The sequence below is a fragment of the Phoca vitulina genome, unplaced genomic scaffold (assembly GCF_004348235.1).
Source record: "Phoca vitulina isolate PV1807 unplaced genomic scaffold, GSC_HSeal_1.0 scaffold32, whole genome shotgun sequence".
Lineage (NCBI taxonomy): Eukaryota > Metazoa > Chordata > Mammalia > Carnivora > Phocidae > Phoca > Phoca vitulina.
Genome location: NW_022589735.1, coordinates 24,280,833 through 24,301,571, shown reverse-complemented (window position 1 = coordinate 24,301,571; position 20,739 = coordinate 24,280,833). Strand labels below are relative to the sequence as shown.

The window sequence follows — 20,739 nt, the reverse complement described above, 5'->3', positions numbered from 1 at the left end:
ATGGATGGATGGATAGATAGATGGATGGCTGGGTGGATGGATGGGTGAACGGGTGGATGGATGAATGGATGAATGGATGGATGGGTGGGTAGATGGGTGGGTGGATGGATAGATGGATAGATAGATAGATGGCTGGGTGGATGGATGGGTGAATGGGTGGATGGATGGGTGTATAGATGAATGGGTGGATGGATGGGTAGATGGGTGCTCGGGTGGGTGTGTGGAGGCATGGATGGATAGATGGATGGACACATTTCCATGCTTGGTGGAAGGTTGAGCTAGATGACCAAGAAGGTCCCCCGACTTGAGATCCCTGACTGTCTTGCCACTCTCCCAGAAGTCCTATCTTACACAGCTTCTCCCTAATACCTTACCCATGAAGTGGAACTTTGATTGGAAACACTGGGCTCTGTATTGGTGTTCACAAGGCTTATTGAGAGGGTTTGGAGGTAAACTTCCTGAAGATCGAACAAGCAACGGATGCCAACTGTCAGGCACGTAATAAGTGCCAGGGAGCGTTAGCTGACCCTGCTCCTTATAGGAGGTGGAGGCAACGGGAGTTGAAGGGGATGTTGGGCAGGGGAGGAAGGGGAGGGGTGATGGCACTGGATCCCATAAGCTCCGATGGGAGGCAAGTAGTCCGTTTCTAATCCTACCAGGCTCCAGAGAGTTGCACTTGAAGCAGCAGGGCGCATGCCTGTTCCCAGACTGCTCTCTGCACCATTCATTTCTGCAGACCAGAGGGCAACTGCGTTGGAATGAGCATTTGAAATGCTAAATAGAAGACCCTGCGTCATGTGCAGGGTCAGCGCTGATGTGTCGGTGTGGCTTAGGCAAGTTGTTTAGCCTCTCTGAGCTCCCACTACTCTGTCCTCACCCTGTCCTCACCAGCCTTGTTGCAGGGGTCCCCGGGGAGGCCTGCCCCTGGGGACTACACACTGCCTGGGACAGCCAGCAAAGCCCCGTCCTCCACGCTGCCGGAAAAGGCCGTCATCATTTTGAACCTTAGATGAGTGCACTTTTCCCTCCGTGGCTCCTATCATGGCAGCCAGGCTTTGAGGTTCAGGCCGTGGGACCCCCGTAGCTTGTGATGAGCAGCCCCCTTCTCCTTCCCTGTTCCAGGAGGACTCATTTCCTGTGTCCATACCGTAACTCACAAACAGATGCCCCTCTTTTAGACAAGCTACGGTATGCTTTACACACTGGTCTGCACCTGGCCTTTTTCTTTGGACTAAAGCTTCGCTAAGATATGATTCATATACCGTGCACTCCACCCACTTGAAGTGTACAAGTCGATGGTTTTTAGTAGATTCACAGAGTTATGCAGCCATCACCAGAGCCGATGTTAGACCATGTTCATCACCCCCAAAAGAAATCCCCTACCCACTAATCTACCCCATGTCTATAAACTTGCCTATTCTCGACACTTCCTATAAATGGAAATCACACAATATGTTCTCTCTGGTGCCTGCTTTTTGCATGTAATGCAATGTTTTCAAAGTTTGTCCATGTCATAGCATGCTCGGCACCTTGCCTTTTACACGTCGAGGAAGTTGAAAATCATCCCATATCGGAACATACAGATCTGCCTCATTGTGGCCAGATATTTCCAATTCAAGACTCCAAAGGCATAAAAAAGCCTCCAGGGATGAGAGTCCCTTCCATCCCTGGTCCTTTAGCAGCCAAGTTACCCTTCCCAGACATCTCCCAGCCTTCCTTCCAAGGGTGTAAATGCAGCCCGTCCAAACATGTATAAATACAGTCTTTTCCTGCTCTTTTGTTAACTCGAGGGTAACGCACAGCACACACACTGTTTTCTCCCTTGTTTCCACTTCATAGAATATCTGAAATATTTTTGTCTCTCAGATGGAGTTTTGAACCACTGCATTAAATGGCCTGGTGGGTGCATACAGCTGAAGGATGAATTCCTACGAGTAGGATTTCTGGATCAAAGCATCTGTGACACGATAGTACCCATTCCTTTTCTACTGTCCTCAGCCTTGCAGAAGAGAACACGATTCCTGGGTCCTGGCTAAGCAACGTGGTCCCACAGTTGACCCTTCAACATGGGGGTTAAGGATGCCAAAAAAATCCACGTATAACTTTGGGCTCCCCCCAAAAACCTAACTACTAATAGCCTGCTGTTGACCAGAAGTCTTACTGATCACGTACACAGTCAATTAACACAATAAAGTACAATAAATTCTTACAATCAAGTAAGCTAGAGAAAAGAAAATGTTATTGAGAAAATCATAAGGAAGGGAAAATACATGTACAGCAGTATGCTGTATTTATTTTTTAAAAAATCCACATGTCAGTGGACCCATGCAGTTCAGACCTGTGTGGGTCAAAGATCAACTGTAGCTCATTAGACATCATTCTAAGAGATGAGAAACGATATCCCAGGAGAGTTTTAATTTGTAGTTCTCTTTGATGAAGGTTGAGCATTTTTTCCCCCATATACTTCAGAGAAACTTCTATTTCCTTTTCTGTGAATTGTCCAATCAGATCCTTGGTCCATTCTCCCGCTGGATTGTTCATCTTTTTCTTACCGATTTGCAGGAATGCTTTAAGAAAATTATCCGGGCGCCTGGGTGGCTCAGTTGGTTAAGCGACTGCCTTCGGCTCAGGTCATGATCCTGGAGTCCCGGGATCGAGTCCCGCATCGGGCTCCCTGCTCGGCAGGGAGTCTGCTTCTCCCTCTGACCTTCCCCCCTCTCATGTGCTCTCTCTCTCTCTCACTCTCTCAAATAAATGAATAAATAAAATCTTAAAAAAAAAAAAAGAAAAGAAAATTATCCTATGAGTTAGAAACATGTTCTCACCGTTTTATGCTTTTCCTTTGATAGATTCGGTTTTTCTTTTGTTTTTCTTTTGGGTCATGCAAAAAAAATAAATAAAAGAAAGAAATGGGAATGTCGTCCCATTTATCCGTCTATTTTACAGTTTGAGGTTCATGTCGTATATAAAAGGGCCTTCTCAAATCAGAGATTATAAAAGAAATTTATGGTTCCTCTTAGTACGTTTATGGCTTCATTTTGCTTCATTCTTTTCAAAAGCTGCCTAGAATTTCCTTGCAGGAGTCTGTCATAATTTACCCCGCCAGTCTCCAGTTAGTGGGCGTTTGCGTTGTTTTGTCCTTTGTTTGAAACGCGATGCTGCAGCGAGTCCTCGGTGCGTCCTGCTTTTGTGTGCACATGGGGAAGTCTACCTGAGGACAAATTCATGGAAGTAGAATTGCTAGATCAAAGGACATAGCATTTTAGATTTTGAAAATAGGGGGCCAAATTGTTTTTCTAAGGGGGTTGTCCTGTGTTCTTTCTTTCGGTAGTGCGGAGAGTGCCCTGCCTCTCAGCTTTGCCAGCATTTCTTGTTTTTTCAAATGGAAAACATCTTCTTTTCTTTTCTTTGCAAAACAGTGTGGGGAGGATGGACAAACAGGCCTGTTGGAGCGTTTGGGGTGGAGACCTCCCTCTCAACAAGCTGGGCCGGTGATGGGGTTGATCTTGTCCTGACACCTGCTGGGCATCCGACCGCGGCCTACAAAGTGACAGCCTCGGACATCTGACTTGTCTTTGGAAAGTTTTTATCATGAGTTTGTCTATTAGGCCGTGGGGAAACCAATGACCCTTCTCAAAGCTCGGGTGCTTCATCTCTCCCTTTCTGCTGGAAAAAATGGAGAGGTTTGTCTTGATGGTATGTTGGAAAGAGACAAGAGTTTGAAAGATCTGGGCTTCCTGGGACCCCTGGGTGCCTCAGTCGGTTAAGCCTCTGCCTTCAGCTCAGGTCATGATCTCAGGGTCCTGGGATCGAGCCCTTCATCGGGCTCCCAGCTCAGCAGGGAGTCTGCTTCTCCCTCTCCCTCTGCCTCTTCCCCTGCTTGTGCTCTCTCTGTCGCTCACTCTCTCTCTCAAATAAGTAAATAAAATCTTAAAAAAAAAAGAAAGAAAGAAAGTTCTGGGCTTCCGTATCTTCCCTATTAATTAAATCCTTCTTTTATTGCGAATTATCGTTCTTCATAAATATTTGAATGCCTGAGGCCACTGAGGTTTTGTACCACCTCGCACCCCACACTGAAGGGCTCTCACCACAGAAATCTACTTTCTCACAGTTCCAGAGGCTGAAAGTCCGAGATCAGGGAACCCTCCAAGTTGGTTCCCATTGGAAGCTCTTTCCCTGGCCTATAGGCAACCATCTTCCCGCTGGTTCTCTTTGTGGTGGAAAGAGAGCTAGAGCCCTCCTCTTTTAAGGACACCAGTCCCATTGGATTAGATTGGATTAGGGCCCCGTGCTTATGACCTCATTATATCTTGATTACCTCTTAATTACCTTCATGACCAGGGCCCCTGGAGGTTGGGGCCTCAACAGAGGAATTTGGGAGGGACGCAGTCCCATCGCTAACAGCCTGGGATACAGAATGTGGCCCAGGTGCCAAGCATCATGTCATCACTCCCCCCAGCAGGGTCAAATCCTCAGTGTGACCCCAAGCCTGGTCCCTGACTCCCGCGGCTTCAGGCTTACCCCACTGTAGACACACTGTTCTCTCTCAGATTCACCCCAACCTGTACACCCCCACTTCAGGCCCCCCCCTATGTGTCAAGCTCTCTCCAGGTGAAGAAATCATGCAGAAATAGACTATGCTTCGGAGCAAGGTGGGGCCAGGAGCAAGGAGGAACAGCAGGGCAGGACCAGGAAGGCTTCCTGGAGGAGGTGAAAGGGACATTCGTCCCTGAGGCATGAGTAGAAGCCGGCTAAGTGGGAAATGCTCACGGTCATTCTAGGCAGGAGAACAGTGTGCCCCAGGCTAGGGTCTGTGGGCTCAGCCCGCTCTGCTTCGTAATCTGATCGTGGGTGCCCAGAAAGGAGAGTCCGAGAACCTGAGGACCTGAATAGCCAGAGAGACATGATTGGAGCTGAGGCCCTGGGCGGAGGGGAGGGGTGGGGCACTGGCTTCCCCCCAACCTCTCCAGGCCTGGGAGGGAGAGAGGAGCCCAGGGGGAAGCTGAAGGATCACCCCCCATCTGGCTGGAGCCACACAGGCCCCGCGCCCAGGTGGCGGCCGGAGAAGGCCCGACTGGGTCAGTCCTTCATTGACAGTCAGCCACCCTTTTGTCCTCCGGGGCTTACCTGCTGCAGCAGAGCGACAGACGACAGACAGAAAGGGAAGCTTCTGGATACATCAGATGCTGCTGGTGCTGGGGAAAGACAAGGCAGGAAGGGGCAAGGCCGTGGCATGGGGCGAGGGGGCGAGGGGGGCGAGGGGGTGCGGTGGCACTGCCTTCAGAGGAGGGCTCCTAGGGACCCCCTTTGCTGCTGCCAACCCCACTGTGACTTTAATAAAGTGAGAAAGGAAGCCGGTCACCAGTCACAGCACCTCCATCATCACTGGGTTACCCGCCGGGCTGGGCCTCGGTCTCCTGCTGGCCTAGAGGGTAGGGGGCTTCCTCCCTCTTTCAGTCAGGCTTCCCCCCACCCAGCTGCCTGTCCCCCTCCGTGGTTTCTCCGCTCCCAACCAATAGCCCAATTTCACCTTGGGGGAAAAAAAAAAATCCAAGCATGGAAATCTCTTAATACAAACCAGATGAGGGAGCTGGTGAAAATGTTTTTCTCTGCATCAATCACCGGGTCCTCGCTGTGCTGAGAATTTGGTAAGCCCTCATCAGTGCTCCTACCAGGAATCCCTTCCAGACCTGGCCTGGCCGAGGCGCAGGCAAACAATGCCGCCTTCTGTTGTATTTAGCGAAGCACCTTTTCACACGTGCTTGCCCCCAACTCTTGCACCGGGTTCGGGTAGGCTTTGGGGGTCAGCCAGTCCTGCTGGTGCTGGCCGCCTGCGGTGGGGAGAACTGCCACCCTCAGCGGGGCCTCTCTCCTTCCGCCCCCTCCCCCTCCGAGTCAGCAGGTCCCCCCACGGTCCCCCTGGGCTGTGCGCACCTTGTGGTGGGGGCTCTCAGGTGGGAAATGCTGGATTGGGAGCAGGTGGCCAGCAGGACCCGGGACCTCCAGGGAGCCCTCCCTAACTCAGGCTTAGGGAAGCAGGAGCCGTCAAGCACCCATGGGCGGCTGGTCCTGAGAGGGGGCCTTGCAGACCTTCCCTCCTTCCCCTCCCAAGGCGGACGGGCTGTGCCCAGGCGGAGAGCTCAGCCCAGAAGCCCGGGAGTGAATGGGCCTGAAGGCACCTCGGGGACAGCTAACCAGGCGTGACAGTGTCATCGTGGCTGTCCACCGTCTGTACGGCAGATCTGTGCCCGTGGGGCCCCGCCCAGCCCTGTGCTCAGCGCCGAGGCCACACCCCCGGCAGGCGGGGGTCAGAGGAGGCGGGGGGGGGGGGGGGGGGGGGGGGGCGGCCAGCGAGGGGGCCGGTGGGGGTGGCTTCCTGCCTTAGATGCCCCCTCCTCTGAAAGCCCAAAGGGAAAATAGCCCTGCAAGGTGTGTTTTGAGCAAAATAATAGGAAGAGTGTGGCAAGTAAAGGTACCTGAGGGTCACCATACCAAGTGCGGAGGGAGCATGGAGGAGATGTCCCTGCAGGAGACCTTGGAGGAGGGAGGACGCAGAGCTGGTGGGAGGAGGCTGCCCCCGGGTCAGGGGCAGCAGGTGAGGAGCCCAGGGACACCATGGATCATGGGTAGGGGTCAGAGAAGCTGCAGCTGGGGCGGGAACAAGGGGGCGTGGAGGCACTGGGGGGCGGGGGATGAGGAGTCCATGAAAGGCAGGAAAGACCCCTAAGCAGCCCCACTAGGGCTGGGAGGCATGAATTTGGGGTGAGAGGGGATGATCAAAGGCCTGGACCCCTCCTCGAAAGCTTACAGAACTGTGCTGTCCAATGTAATAGCTACTAACCCATGTGGCTATTTAAAAATTTATTTGTAGTTTTTTAAAATTGAGATATAATTCACACAACATAAAATGCACCCTTCTAGGCACCTGGATGGCTCAGTCGGTTAAGCATCTGCCTTTGGCTCAGGTCATGAACCCCGGGGTCCTGCTCCCTGTTCAGCGGAGAGTGTGCTTCTCCCTCTCCCTCTGCCCCTCCCCCCTGCTCGTGTGCACTCTCTCTTTCAAATAAATAAATAAATCTTTAAAAAAAAATAAAATGCACCCTTTTAAAGTATGCACTTCAGTCGTTTTTAGGATAATCACCATGCCATGCCACCATCTTCTCACTACCTGAGTCCAGAACATTCCCTCCCTAGCAGCCATTTCTAACTCCCACTTCCTCCCACTCCCTGGCAACCACTGATCCACTTTCTGTCTCCATGGATTTGCCTACCATGGACATTTCCTATGAAATGGGATCCGACGATGTGTGGCCTTCTATGCCTGGCTCCTTTCACTTAGCATCATGTTTTCAAGATCCATCCATGGCTGTTTAAATTTAAATTAATTAAAGATCAATGAAATGAAAAATTCAGTTCTTCGGCCACACTGGGCATGTTTCAGGTGCTCAGTAGCCACAGATGGATTTAGCTTCCACATGGGACAGCACAGCGAATATTGAAAATTCACAGGGGCGGTGTCCCTCCGGAATGCCCTCAGCGGACGGAAGGGGGGGGGGATGGGAGCAGAGCCCCACCCCTGCCCGCCTGGTGGGCGTGGACTCATGGTCCTCTTCTTGGGTCCCCGGTGGTTGTCCTAATGGGCTCCACCAATGATGTTTGCTGTTTCCAAAACCGATGAAAATCAGGCTTGCCAAGGGATCAGCCTGCCAGGCTGACCCAGCGCTTGGGTTTCTTTCCTTTGGGCTAGGAATGCCCCCTATCTGCAACCATCACAGGCTCCCACTGGCCATGGCCTAGGACTCTGATTAATAAAGATGACTTTGTACATGCAGCTCGGGACACATGATCTTTTCGGAGGGAAAGGAAAAGCATAAAAAGGAGCCTTGTGTGAGTTCAGCATCCAGAGGCAACCGTTATTAGCATTCTTGTTGATGGCCTCAAGATTAAGATTTTGGGGAGCGTTGTGAGGGTACACACGTAGAAATAGGCCTATAGGTATGATATTTGAGTCTCTGTATGTATTTGTGTTTAATTTTAAAAGGTCGATTCAAACACACAATTCTTTTTTCACCCCTGACAATTTACAGTGATCTTTCTCGAGAGAAGTTTGGGGCATTTCCAGAGGTATTGGGCATGCTTGTATCTCTACGCAATAAAAGCTGTTCCTATAAGCTCGTTTCTATTTAGCCATTTTTGAAAGTTCGAGTGATGGGTACAGTGTAAAAATTAGCAATTCACAGCTGTCTTGGACTTTTGGAGAAGAGAGAAATCTTAGTTAAAAACATTCTTTTAGGGGAGCCTGGGTGGCGCAGTGCATTAAGCATCCGACTCCTGGTTTCAGCTCAAGTCATGATCTCAGGGTCATGAGATCGAGCCCTGCGTCGGGGCCCCACATCAGGCTCCACGCTCTGCACGGTCTGCTTGGGACATTCTCCCCCTCTCCCTCTGCTCCTTCCCCTTTCCCCCGCGCTTGCTTGCTCTCCCTCTCTCTAAAATGAATAAATAAATCTTTTTTAAAAAATACTCTTTTAGGGGCACCTGGGTGGCTCAGTCGGTTAAGCAGCTGCCTTTGGCTCAGGTCATGATCCTGGGGTCTTGGGATCGAGCCCCGCGTCTGGCTCCCTGCTCAGCGGAGAGCCTGCTTCTCCCTCTCCCTCTGCCTGCCACTCTGCCTACTTGTGTTCTCTCTCTATCTCTCTGTCAAATAAATAAATAATCTTAAAAAAAAATACTCTTTTAAAAAGTATTTTATAAAGAAAAAAGATGCAGACATTTGCACAAGTAGGCAGAGTAGCGTAATGAACTCCCATGGACCTACATCCGGCTTCAACAAATTTCAGATACACCCCCTCCTCCCCTTCATTACTTTGATTTATGGCTCAGTTGTCTTTCTTGTAAAAAGCTTACAGCTGGATTTTGAGTTTTATCCAACGAACAGTCTCTGTCTTTTTATTGAGAAGTTTATGGTTTCAGCGTGTCTCCTGCTTTTTGCTGTGTTTCTCTGGGAATGCTTTCTTTTTTACAAAGAAAATTGTGATCCATATGTCTCTCTGTCAAGACACGACCCTTACTGTGACCTCATGTCCCCGATGTGGCCCCCCCCCCCGCATACTCACCATCGTGTCATTAGGGGCATGCCTCCCCTGTCTCCTTTCTTGATATTAACTGATTTGGGGGCGGAGGCAACAGTCTTCACTTGGGAATCTGACCACCGCTTGATCGTGTGAGTCTTGGGGCCTCTCCATGGCTGCTCTGAGTCTTTTCTCCGAGACTGCTGCCCGTGGGTGGGTCTTCGTATGGCCTCCTGTGTGAGAATGTCCTGGTCACCCCCTCATACTCGGTTGCCAGCTGGCCAGATGTAAAGCTCCAGGTTCCAGGTGCAGTTGTGAAAACTTCAAAACTCATGTCAGTTCTCAACACGCTCGGTCCCTTGGAAAGCGTGGTGTCGATCTGAGTCTGGTCCCTCGTCATGGGGTCGGTTCTCTCTCTTCCTTAGACTTTGCTGTCTCTGACACTCTTGAACTTCACTATAACACATTGAGGTATGGGTTCTTTTTTTTTTATTTTAATATTTTTTATTAAGGGCTACAAAAATATCCAGAAAGATAAATAAATGTGATGCAATGATATATGTCCTAAAATGAAGAACTTTCTTTCAGTACATTGTTTTTCTTCACAATGGCCTTCAAATCACAGGAGGCAGTGATTCCGTGCCATTTCCTCTTCTTTTTTTACATGCTGCAGAGTTTCTGAATCAGTATCCCACCCTCAGTATTCTCATTTATCAATCAAATTCGTTTTCAATCTATTGTTTAGAGGGAACGTATTTTCTTCTGTTCCACAAAGAGGACTTTTGTTTTCACAATTGGATCATAATGCAAGAGAGTCAGTTTCTCCCGTAGTCGGCTTCTTTTAGTGTTGAAGGAGTAACCTGTCCCAGCTTGGCTCAGCATTTTCACCAGAATGGTTTTTGACTTGCTCTTGGCAAAGGTGATCGCGGACAGGAACATGGTGACAACCTGAGGTATGGGTTCTTTCCAAACTCTGGTGTGCTGCGGGCCTTGGCCATCTGAGAGTTTCCATCTTTCTTTAAATCTAGAGAGCTATCTATTTCTACTATTTCTCTATTATTTAATCATTTCCTTCTCCAGGTACTCTTGGCAGTTTCTGTATGAAATATTAATAAAGCCTGATTTCTGACCTAATAAGAATGCATATCAATAGAAAAGGGGGAGCTTTTGAAACGGAAGGGTTGAGAATTATTGTCACGTCACAACCATCTTCTTTCTTTAAATAAGTAAGTGTTCCCAACAGCCTTCTCTGTCCTCGCCCTGTGCTGGCTCCACGGGTGGGCTTCTTGCTCGCGTCAGCCCCTCCTGGTAGATCCTGCTTTGCAGAGGAGGAGTCCGTGGCATCGGGAAGTGAAGGGCCCATCCAGGGTCACCCAGCTGGACATGGGCAGCGATGGGGCTGCTCCTCTGTCCTACCTGCTCTGCTGGCAGAACTCTTTGACTGGCAAGTGAGGTAGAGTGTTTCAGGCAGCAGGAACAGCCCGTGCAAAGGTCCTGAGGTGAGAGGCATGCAGGTATTGCAGGAATAGCACAGAGACGAATTTGGCTAGAGCAGGGGTGAGGGAGACAGAGGGAGAGTGGTGGCCGATGGGCTCAGGGGATAACAGAGGCCCAGATCATGCAGGGGCTCAGAGGGACGGAGAGGAGCCAGCCTGTGGTCATGCAGGCAGGCCACACCTGGGACCCAGCGTCCACTCTCCTGACCCTCCCCTGGCCTCCCCAGCCCAGGGCCCGGAGCAAAGCCCAAGGCACGGCCTTACATGGAAGCACATCACCTCCCTGTCCTTGTTGACTTGGAGATTTTGGAGACAAAGTGTGGACCCTGTCACTCAGAGCGGAGGAGGCTTTTATGAGCTTTTCCGTGCCCCATTCTAGCAGGAGCTTGCAAGAGGGGGCTACTCGTCCTAGGGGCAAGCCACAGTGCCCCCCGCCCACAAGGGTCTCAGCTCAGGGCATTTGGGGGCTGTTTGGGGGAGGAAGCAGGAACTGCCTTCCGTTCCCCAGACAAGGTTCTCATTCTCTCTGTGAAGACGCAGCAGGGAAGGCCCGGTCCCGCTCACCATCACTGTGGCCGCGAGGGAGGTCAGACCGAGTGTCTCAGCATGAGGGACTCCGTTTGCTCACCGTCAGAATGCAGGGACAGACCTAGTTGGCTGGTTGGTGGGAGGTCCCTGTCTTGTGCGATGGCCACAGCTACAGGGGCTCTGATGCCACCCGACCTGCCTCTCGGCTCCCCAGCCAGCACACATCAGCCACGGGGCTCTGTCTCACGGTCCTTGTCCACAGAAGGAACGATGACCATGTGGCTTTTTGGAGGGGAGGTGGTAATGTCATGTAAGAAAAGCTGGACCCGCCCCTGTCCACCTCTATTCTGGTGACCAGCCTCGCTCGTTTCTCCTGGACCTCAGGCAATGGCAGCCCCACACTCCTGAGCCTTGGTAGATGGTCCACGCATGCCGTGGGCCACAGCATCAGCAGCTCCGGGAGGTTTGGGGAGCCCAGGCCTGGAGGACGGGGATGGTGAGGCGGGGCGGCCCCGACTTGGCCTTCGGAGCCGGTTTCATAGCTGGAGCAGCGGGACTGAGGGGGGACTTTTTCTGCCCTGGAGGCAAAGGCAGGAGGGAAAGTTAGCTGCCAAGACCACCAGCTTTCTTCGCCCTTTGTTCTGCTCCTGCTCGGGAGCACCCATAAAGCTGTTCTGACACAGGTCCTTTGGGAAGCTGCTTATTACTCTTACGTGAGCCCATTTTGGGGGATGCTGGTCAGAGAGGTGGCCTGGTTCTCGGCCAGGCCCATCCTTGCCTCAGGCTCCATGCTTTCGTGGATTCATTCCTCACAAGAACATGGCAAGGAGGGAATATCATCCCCAAAGTCAAAGGTGTGATATGCTCAAGGTCAAAGGGTTAGTGATAGGCAACACCAGAATCCCATCATCCCTCCACCCAGCCATCCATCCCCCACCTACCCAACCCAGTCGTCCATCCATTACCCCCATCTGGGCATATCCACCCACTCACCACCCCAACCATCCATTCATCACATCCATGTGCCCATCCACTCCCCTACTCATTCACCCCCTACCCCTCTACCACCAATACCCACACCCCATCTACACCCCCCCATCTACCCCCCACCTACCCAACCCCCTTGTCCATCCATTACCCCCATCTGGCTATATCTACCCACTCACCCCTTCAACCATCCATTCATCACTCATTCATGTGCCCATCCACTCCCCTACCCAATCACCCTCTACCCCTCTACCACCTACCCCTCCACACCCCTACCCATCCACACCCCACCTACCCAACCCCCTTGTCCAACCGTTACCCCCTGTATGGCCACACTCCACCCACTCATCCCCTCAACCCATCCATCACCCATCCATATGCCCATCTACTCCCCCACCCAACCATCTACTCACCCATCCACACCCCCACCCATTTACCCCCTGCCCCTCTATCCACCTACCCATCCACCCCCCCACCTATCCACTCCCCTACCCATCCATATCCCACCTACCCAACCCACTGGTCCATCCATTACCTCCCAGTATGACCACACTTCATCCACTCATCCTCTCAACCCATCCATCATTCATTATGTGCCTATAAATTCCCCCACCCACCCACCCATCCACTCCCCCATCTCTCCCTCTGCCATCCATCCACCTGCCACCTATGTACCCACTCATCGCTCTATCCCCCCATCTGGCCACTCTCCACCCATTCATCTTCCCAATCCACGCATTCAGCACTCATTCACACACCCATCCTTCCACCCTTTCTGTGATGTCCCAATGACTAGACTGTGCCCTGAGGAGACACAGGTAACTGAAATACATGACCCTTGTCTTCCCAGAGCTGGAGGGTTAGTGCAAAATCAGTAATTGTTGCAAAGTCACATTTTAGGTGGGATTTTTATTCTAAAGTGATTACATAAGGCAAAAATCTTACATGGCCCATTCCTCCTGAAAATCTCCCCTATTGCCCCTAAAATGCAGGAATGTACCATCTCTCTGAAACCCCACAGGGCCAGTATTTGCTCCAGTGCTGGGGGGGAACAGGCGCAAATAGCTTGAGCTGGCATTCAGGAGCACTTGAGGACCAGAAAGGTTTTCGCCACCAAACGCCGGAAGTCCAGCTGGAGACTCTCCCTCACACAAGGCCTGTGGGAACCGAGGTGTACTCAGGGGCTGGTAGACTCATGTCCCCGTCTTAAATTTACTCCAGTGCATAAGGGAATATAGCCTCGGTATTCAAATCATTTCTCTCATGTTTTCCCTAAACACGTATAGTTGGTGGTGAGCCAGTGAGAATGTATCTCCATTGCACAGCCAAGGGACGGCTAGGGACTCACTCCCCCACCCATCCAACACCTTCCCGCTCATCCCACAGCAGACCAGCCAGACAGAAACAGATCAGACCTCTACCTGTGCACCCTCTACACATGAATGAGTCGAGGCCCAGAGAGGGGCAGCAGAAAGCCTTGAGTGAGATACCCGTCATGGCTTCCTGGGCCTGCATGCCAGTGCAGGATCATCAACAGGAGCATAACATCTTCAACAAGGGAGGTGATAATTCCGCTTTGCCCTGAGGGCTCAGTTCTGGGAACCATGGTGTAGAGGGAAGGAACGTATTAGATGGGGCAAGGCTAGAGAGGCTTCCAGGATGGCATAGGGCTGTGGAATTCACGTTTCACGGAAATGCTTCTGGGACCTGGGCCCAGGACTGTGCCTGTCCATCTCTTAGGGGCCTTTGGGCGGAGTGGTTGGGTTTGTTCTGTATGGTCCCCAGGGAGCATCTAGGCTTTAAGTACATGGTTTCCACCAGACACAAGTGACTGCTTTAACTGGTGTTAGCACGGACCTGGGAGCAACCAGCTCTGGGAGGAACAGACTGCTGCCCCAGCCTCCTTAAGAGACTGGATGTTGCTTCTGGCTTGACACTTTCCTTGGGATCTTCCAGGATGGTTTCAGGCATGCACGGATTTGCCCAAAAAGCTGACTTTGGACCATAAGCTGCTGCTCCACCATGTTTGGGAAAGCCTGTCCTTGGTGTAAGTAGGACAGGCTTGTTATAGCTCCTTATGTGCATGAGGTATGTTCCGGATGCTTGGTTGCTTTTGTTATCTCCCTGTGCTCCCTGGACATCATGGAAATGCAGCTCGGAGTGACCAGCTGAGGTGTCACTGTCCCTCTGGGCAGGCTGGTTCTGAGGTCTCCATGTCCCTACCTGTGCTCTCTGCACCGTCACACTGCCTCCCAGGTGGGACACAAGGAAGCTTCCGGAACACAGGCCAGACATGGACACCCCAAAGGTCCCAGGTACAGAAAGTTGTATGCAGCTAAGAGTGCAGCCCTGGGGTAAGACTGCCCCAGTGGCACCCCCGTCCACACCCCCAAGTGTGTGGCCCAGAGTGTGTTACTTCACCACCCCAACCCTGTTTCCTCAGTGGTAACCCAGGAATATTCCCTGCCTGCGTGTGACGACCCACACAAGGCACTTAGCATCGTGCTCGATAAATGTCAGGTATCCCAACTTCCCTCATTATTAGTTTGACTCCTCCATGATCCCAAGAACCCCTTCCCCTCACTAAATAGTGATGGTGGGGGATGGCGCCTGGGGGGCTCAGGCAGATAGACTCTTGGTTTCGGCTCAAGGTCATGAGATCGAGCCCCGTGTTGGGCTCTGCGCTCAGCGTGGAGTCTGCTTGAGATTCTCTCCCTTCCCCTCCCCTTCTGCCCTTTCCCCTGCTTACATGCATTCTCTCTCTCTCTCTCAAATAAATAAATAAATAAAATATATATTTTTTTTAAGTGATGATAGGGTGGTTGACAGTGAATGCTGCTTTTGTGCCCAGAGGAAGAAAGTTTGTAGAGCAGAGAGCCCCTTGCAGAGCCTCCCCCATCCCTGCAGAGCCCACGTACCCCTAGAGCAAGAGACAGTGGATCTGGAAGGAATTGCCCCACCCCAACCTCCTTCCCACTCCAGACCTCTGGGGAGCCTGGCAGCCAGCCCAGCTCATGAAAGGGTCTCATGTGTTTGAATTTACTCCATGTTATGGCATTCATTTTAAAACTGGGGAGAGGTGATATCTGGACCTTGCCATAAGAGCCTGCCTCCAGGCTGAAAAAGTGGGTGAAACCGGGTCATGTACAAGACACATGAACTCCTTCCTGGGGGCTGGCAGCACGGGAGGGGGTACAGGGCGGTGGCTGCCCTCCAGCCCGAACGAGGATGGGTGGCCAGGGAGCCCTTCTCCCCACACACCCAGGTCTCCATGTTCAGACCCCTCTGAAAAGAGCTGCTTCCTCTAAATGAATTCTGCTGGTGGGCCAAGGACAGAGGGAAGACATCCACATGATTCCTGTGTCTGCCTCCCTGAGCCACTGGCTGGCTTTTCCAGAGAAGTACTTTTATTCTTTGCAAGCGCAAGCCATGCCTCGGTAAAACGGAGGGCTTGGAAAACCAGCTGCACCAAAGCTGCACTTGCTTCAGCTTTGCCTTCTTTTTTTTTCCCTTCTCCCCACTTACCATAGCCAGTCCCCCCATTTAAATTTTGTTTATTTTTAAAAGCATTATTAAGTCAGAGATGAGACAGGCTGCCCTGCCAGAGCTGGGTTCTCTCTTTTTAATTATGGAAGTGAAATTCACATAACATAAAATTAACCAGTTTAAGTGAACAATGCGATGTATTCAATACACTCACAGTATTGTGCCACCACCACCGCCACCCCTACCTAGTTCAAAAGCATTCTTGGCACCCCAGAAGGAAAACCCTTTCCATGAACAGTCACCCCTACCCACACCCCCCCACTCCCTGGCAACCACTAATGCACTTTCTATCTCTATGGATTTGCCTCTTCTAGGCATTTCATATAAATGGACTCATATAATAGGTGGCTTTGTGTGTCTGGCTTCTTTCACTTAGCATAATGTTTTCAAGGTTCATCCACGTCCTAGTGTGTGTCAGTGCTCCATTACTTTTTATAGTGGAATAATATCCCATTGTACGGCTGTGCCACATTCTATCCATTCATATGTTGTTGGATATTGGAGTTGTTTCCACCTTGTGGCTATTGTGAATCATGCTGCTTTGAACAATCTTGTACATGTGGTTTGAACACTTGTTTTCAGTTCTTTGGAGGTATATATCTAGGAGTGGAATTGCTGAATTTTATGGTAACTCTGTTTTACTTTTTGAGGAACAGCCAGATTCGTTTAGATGTCATTGAATACCTAAGTATGTGTGCCAGCCTGCTCTACACTGATTGTGTTCCTCCCAAACTCGTATGTTGAAATCCTAACCCCCAACGTGGTAGCATTAGGAGGTGGTCTTTTGGGAGGTGATGAGATCAAGAGGGTGGAGCCTCATGAATGAGGTTAGTGCCCTTATAAAAGAGACCCCAGAACTCCCCCACCCCTTCCGCCAGGTGAGGACACAGGGAGAAGTTGGCCATCTCTGAACCAGGACGCAGGCTCTCACTAGACACCCAGCCTCCAGAAATGTAAGAAATAAATTTCTGTTCTTTGGAAGCCACCCAGAAATACCCTTTGGTATTTTCATTATAGCAGCTCAAATGGATTCAGACACAGCCTACCCCAGGTCCCAGCTTCATCTCACCCTCCTCATAGCCCCAAAACTGTGCCTCTCTTGGCTTACTCTGCCCATGTCACAAAGGGCTTCTTTTCCCCATCTGCCTGCCAGCTCATATAGGGCAAGACAGAGCCCACAACCAGATGGCAAACATAGCCCCCTACAAGACTGGTGATAGAGCAGTTCTTTGCATACCGTGGGTCACTTGGAATTCTTTGCAAACAGGGTTGATGAATTATAGCTCCAATGTGATGAGCGAACTGGCATTTTGCAATAACTTTGCAAATTATTACAGTGTCTAATAGTAGTTCCAAGTCTGCTGGGCTTGTTGCAGACCCTTTCCTTGGATTTGTCAGTCTATACTGACAACAGGTTGGGCAGAAACTCCTTTTTTGAGCTCTCTTCCCCTCCCTAGGGAGATACTGAAGTTTCATATAGGGTTGGAAGGGTTGGCAAATTCTAGCATGAGGGTCTCCAGGTATTAAATGGAAACCAGACCACCTGCCCTGGCTCGGAGGTTCGGAAGAGAATAACCAGTGTGTGATTGTGCCCAGATTCATAGAATAAGTTCATGGAATAAGGGGGAGTCAGGAAGTCATGTGATCTAAGCAACCAACATCCTTATTTTTGTCTTCCTTGCTCCTTATACCTGCTGATGGGGAATATTCTTCCCCTGACACTGGATGAAAGTTCCGTTGTGCCCCGTGACATTCCTGGTCACCTTCCATCCATCACTTTCAGTCCCAAAACACAGGTTTGATTTGGAAATTATGTAGTACCCCAAAATGATTATGAACACATCATTTGCATTCAAAGGTCTTAGAAGGTTCAAAATGGGGCATCGCTCTGCAATCCCATCTGTTATTTAATTAGAAAACTTTTTGCTTCTGAAAAATCTCTCTTGGTTGGCACACAACAGCTGGTCCTCAGGGAACCATAAAGCTTACCTTCCCATCTTGCTGTCCTGCCTTTGGCCGTGAACAAGCTCTAAGTTTAACTCAGGGTCTTCCCACTCGCTGGGCTCCCTTGCCTTAGTGGGGGGCACCTCCAACTATGGAGGGTGCTCTTCTTGCCTTGAAGAAAACTGGGAATATGCCCAGGCTGCCAGGCCCAGCATGTGGAGAAGGCTTTGAAGTCAGCTGTCCTGGGTATGGGTCTCAGCTCCTTCTTAACGGAATGTGTGACCTCAAGAAGGTCACTTCTTTGGGCTCCATCCCCTTTATCTGTAAAATTAGTGATCATATCCCCACCTCCTAAGATGTAGAAGGACAACATGGTTTGACACATGTAAAAATATTCAGACAGCAGTAGATGCTGGGCTCACGTCATCTGTTAGATTTATCGTTGCCTTCAGAAGAGCGCACGGCTCTTGATCTCAGGGTCGTGAGTTCGAGCCCTGCGCTGGGGGTAGAGATTACTAAAAATAAATAAACTTTAAAAAAAACATGTATTGTTGGGGCGCCTGGGTGGCTCAGTCGTTAAGCGTCTGCCTTTGGCTCAGGTCATGATCCCAGGGGTCCTGGGATCAAGCCCCGCATCGGGCTCCCTGCTCAGTGGGAAGCCTGCTTCTCCCTCTCCCACTCCCCCTGCCTGTGTTCTCTCTCTCTCTGTGTCTCTCTCTCTGTCAAATAAATAAATAAAATCTTTAAAACAAACATGTATTGTTGCCTACGTACAGATGGAAGGTAAATGACAAGTTCCAGTGGGGCTTTTCTAGGGCTGCATCTCTCCCTTCAGATCTTCCACGTCTTAAGAGAAAGCACAGCTTAGGAAAAGCAAACCGGGGCACTGCTTAGGTAATGCTCCCCAGCTAGAGGCTCTCCCACATGCAAGTGGTTAGCACTCTGGCCCCCTGGGAAATGCTAAGAGGGATGTGTTCCTATAAGCTCAATTCAGTTCAGCTGGGGAGCAGGAGACAAGGGAGAGGCTGCTCGGTGCCTCCTGGTGGCTCCCTTCCTGCCCTGCAATAGAGAATCCTTACTTTTGGGAAGACAGCAGGACTGGCATCAAGGGCATGGTCTTGGTTCAAGTGCGTGCCTTGGGCAGGCCACGTCGCCGCTCTGAGCCTTGGTTCCTCGGTCCTAAAACGGGCATTAACACCAACTTAAGAGAGACATCGTGAGGCTTCCTGGAGATTTGGCCTCCCCCAGCACTATGCAGAGCCTAATAGATGTAAAGTGAGCCAGGTTACAGTTGGGGGGAGGTGGGGGGACACTGGCATGCATCCCCACCCACCCAGGAGAACAGGAGAAAGGCAAGGTGATTCTTCAGTCAAAGATGGAGGAAGGGAAGGGCCTGGGGTGCTGAGCCTGCACCCCAGGGGGGCCTCAAACTCTTCCCCCCAGGGCACGGGATGGAGGACAGAGACAAGACCACACACTCCGCTAGCTACTACCCTAGGGTGAAAGGGGAAAATCTCTCCCCGAAGGTATGCAGATGTCTTCAAGCTCTGGAAAGAGGGCTGATCAGGGGCTCCCTCACTGGCCAGGAGTCCAGCTGCCCTGTGGTTTCCCTCATTGCCCCCCCCCCCGGCCAGGTTTGGGGATGATCCCCGTGTCACCAAGGCAGAAAGAAGCAGGACAGATCTGCTTTCCCCATGCTGGGTTCCCAAAACTCAGCCCCCCCCATTCCACTAGGACAGGTGCTCTCTCAGACCCCAGGAGCAGCCCACTGCCCATGCTTTCTGTAAATTTGGATATCCTCCTGGCACTGGGTTGGGGACAGAGAGGTCCTGCTGGTTAGAAGCACCAAGACAGAAGGACATAGAGGGGACTGTGGGAGCCCCAGCGCTGGATGCCTCAGATCCAGGAGATTGGGGTGCATTTCACCGAGGACTTGGTTATCGGAGTGGTCTTAGAGGATGCGTAGGCATTCACCAGGCACAGGAATGAGGAGAGAAAGGGTGTGGCTGGACAGGGAAACAGCCTGGATAAAAAGCAAAGGGTCTGTGCATGCCAGGGTGGGGGAGGAGAGGAACGGAGATGGGGGAGGACCCAGGCTGGATTCCTGCAAAGGGCTTTAAATGCCATAAAAAAGAGCTGGAACTTGATCCCTTAGGCTGTAGTCACAAAGGGGCAGCCCCAAGGCAAAACCCAGACTTGAAGATGTTGAGCTTCTGGGGATTTTTTGGCCTGGAATGTATTTTTTAAGCGTGACTTAGCAATTAAAAATATGGGACATTTTAGGGGTGCCTGACTGGCTCAGTCGGTAGAGCATGTGACTCTTGATCTCGGGGCTTGTGAGTTCGAGCCCCACGTTGGGAGTAGAGATGACTTAAAAATAAAGACATCTTGGGGCACCTGGGTGGCTCAGTCGTTAAGCATCTGCCTTCGGCTCAGGTCATGATCCTGGGGCCCTGGGATCGAGCCCCACATCGGGCTCCCTGCTCAGCGGGAAGCCTGCTTCTCCCTCTCCCACTCCCCCTGCTTATGTTTCCTCTCTCGCTGTCTCTCTCTGTTAAATAAATAAAAAAAATAAAATCTTTAAAAAATAAATAAGTAATAAAATAAAGACATCTAAAAATATGGGACATTTCACATAAAAGTCCTGTTTTCTGGCTTCTCTTAAAAAATGGAAGGATCTGGAAACAGTTTGTTGTAACTGCCCCCTTTAGGTATACTGTCTCTGGGGTGCTACAATCCCCACTCTTCCTTATTGTCTCCCGAGCCCTAAATTTCCTATCATTAACCATCTACTCTGGGGCCTGCACTCTCTTTTCTCTTAGTAAAGAAAGCTTCTTTGAACCACATTTCTGCCAAATATCAAATATAGACCAAGAGGCCTGTCTCATCATTTTTTGCTAATGAGTCTGTTCCCTTGATCTATGGAACCCACTTATCCCTGTAGGGCAGAGGGTTTGAAACCCTGCCAGGGAGTCACTGGATGAGTTTGTCGGGATCCAGAGTTGCAGACAACAGAACCACTCCACCTAGTTTAAGAAAAACAGATTCATTAAGGGATAGGAAGGAAGACAAAGCTTCCATGAATGGCTCCCAGAGCCACCTCTGAGGAAGCCTGCCAAGAGCGCTCCTGCCAGATCAGTTGGCGGGGGGGGGGGGGGGGGGGGGGG

At 50.9% G+C, this 20,739-nt stretch overlaps 2 protein-coding genes across 2 annotated transcripts in view; one reads left to right on the top strand and one right to left on the bottom strand.

Annotated features, from left to right (window-relative positions):
* COL23A1 (collagen type XXIII alpha 1 chain) overlaps nucleotides 1-20,739 on the top strand; it is a 298,820-nt gene that overhangs the window by 202,633 nt on the left and 75,448 nt on the right. The gene's annotated exons all lie outside the window — the stretch shown is intronic.
* Nucleotides 9,605-10,093, bottom strand: LOC116645300 (39S ribosomal protein L33, mitochondrial-like). Its single transcript, XM_032425408.1, has one exon. It carries the CDS (start codon nucleotides 10,008-10,010, stop codon nucleotides 9,813-9,815), a length of 198 nt encoding a protein of 65 aa, XP_032281299.1. The 5' UTR covers nucleotides 10,011-10,093; the 3' UTR covers nucleotides 9,605-9,812.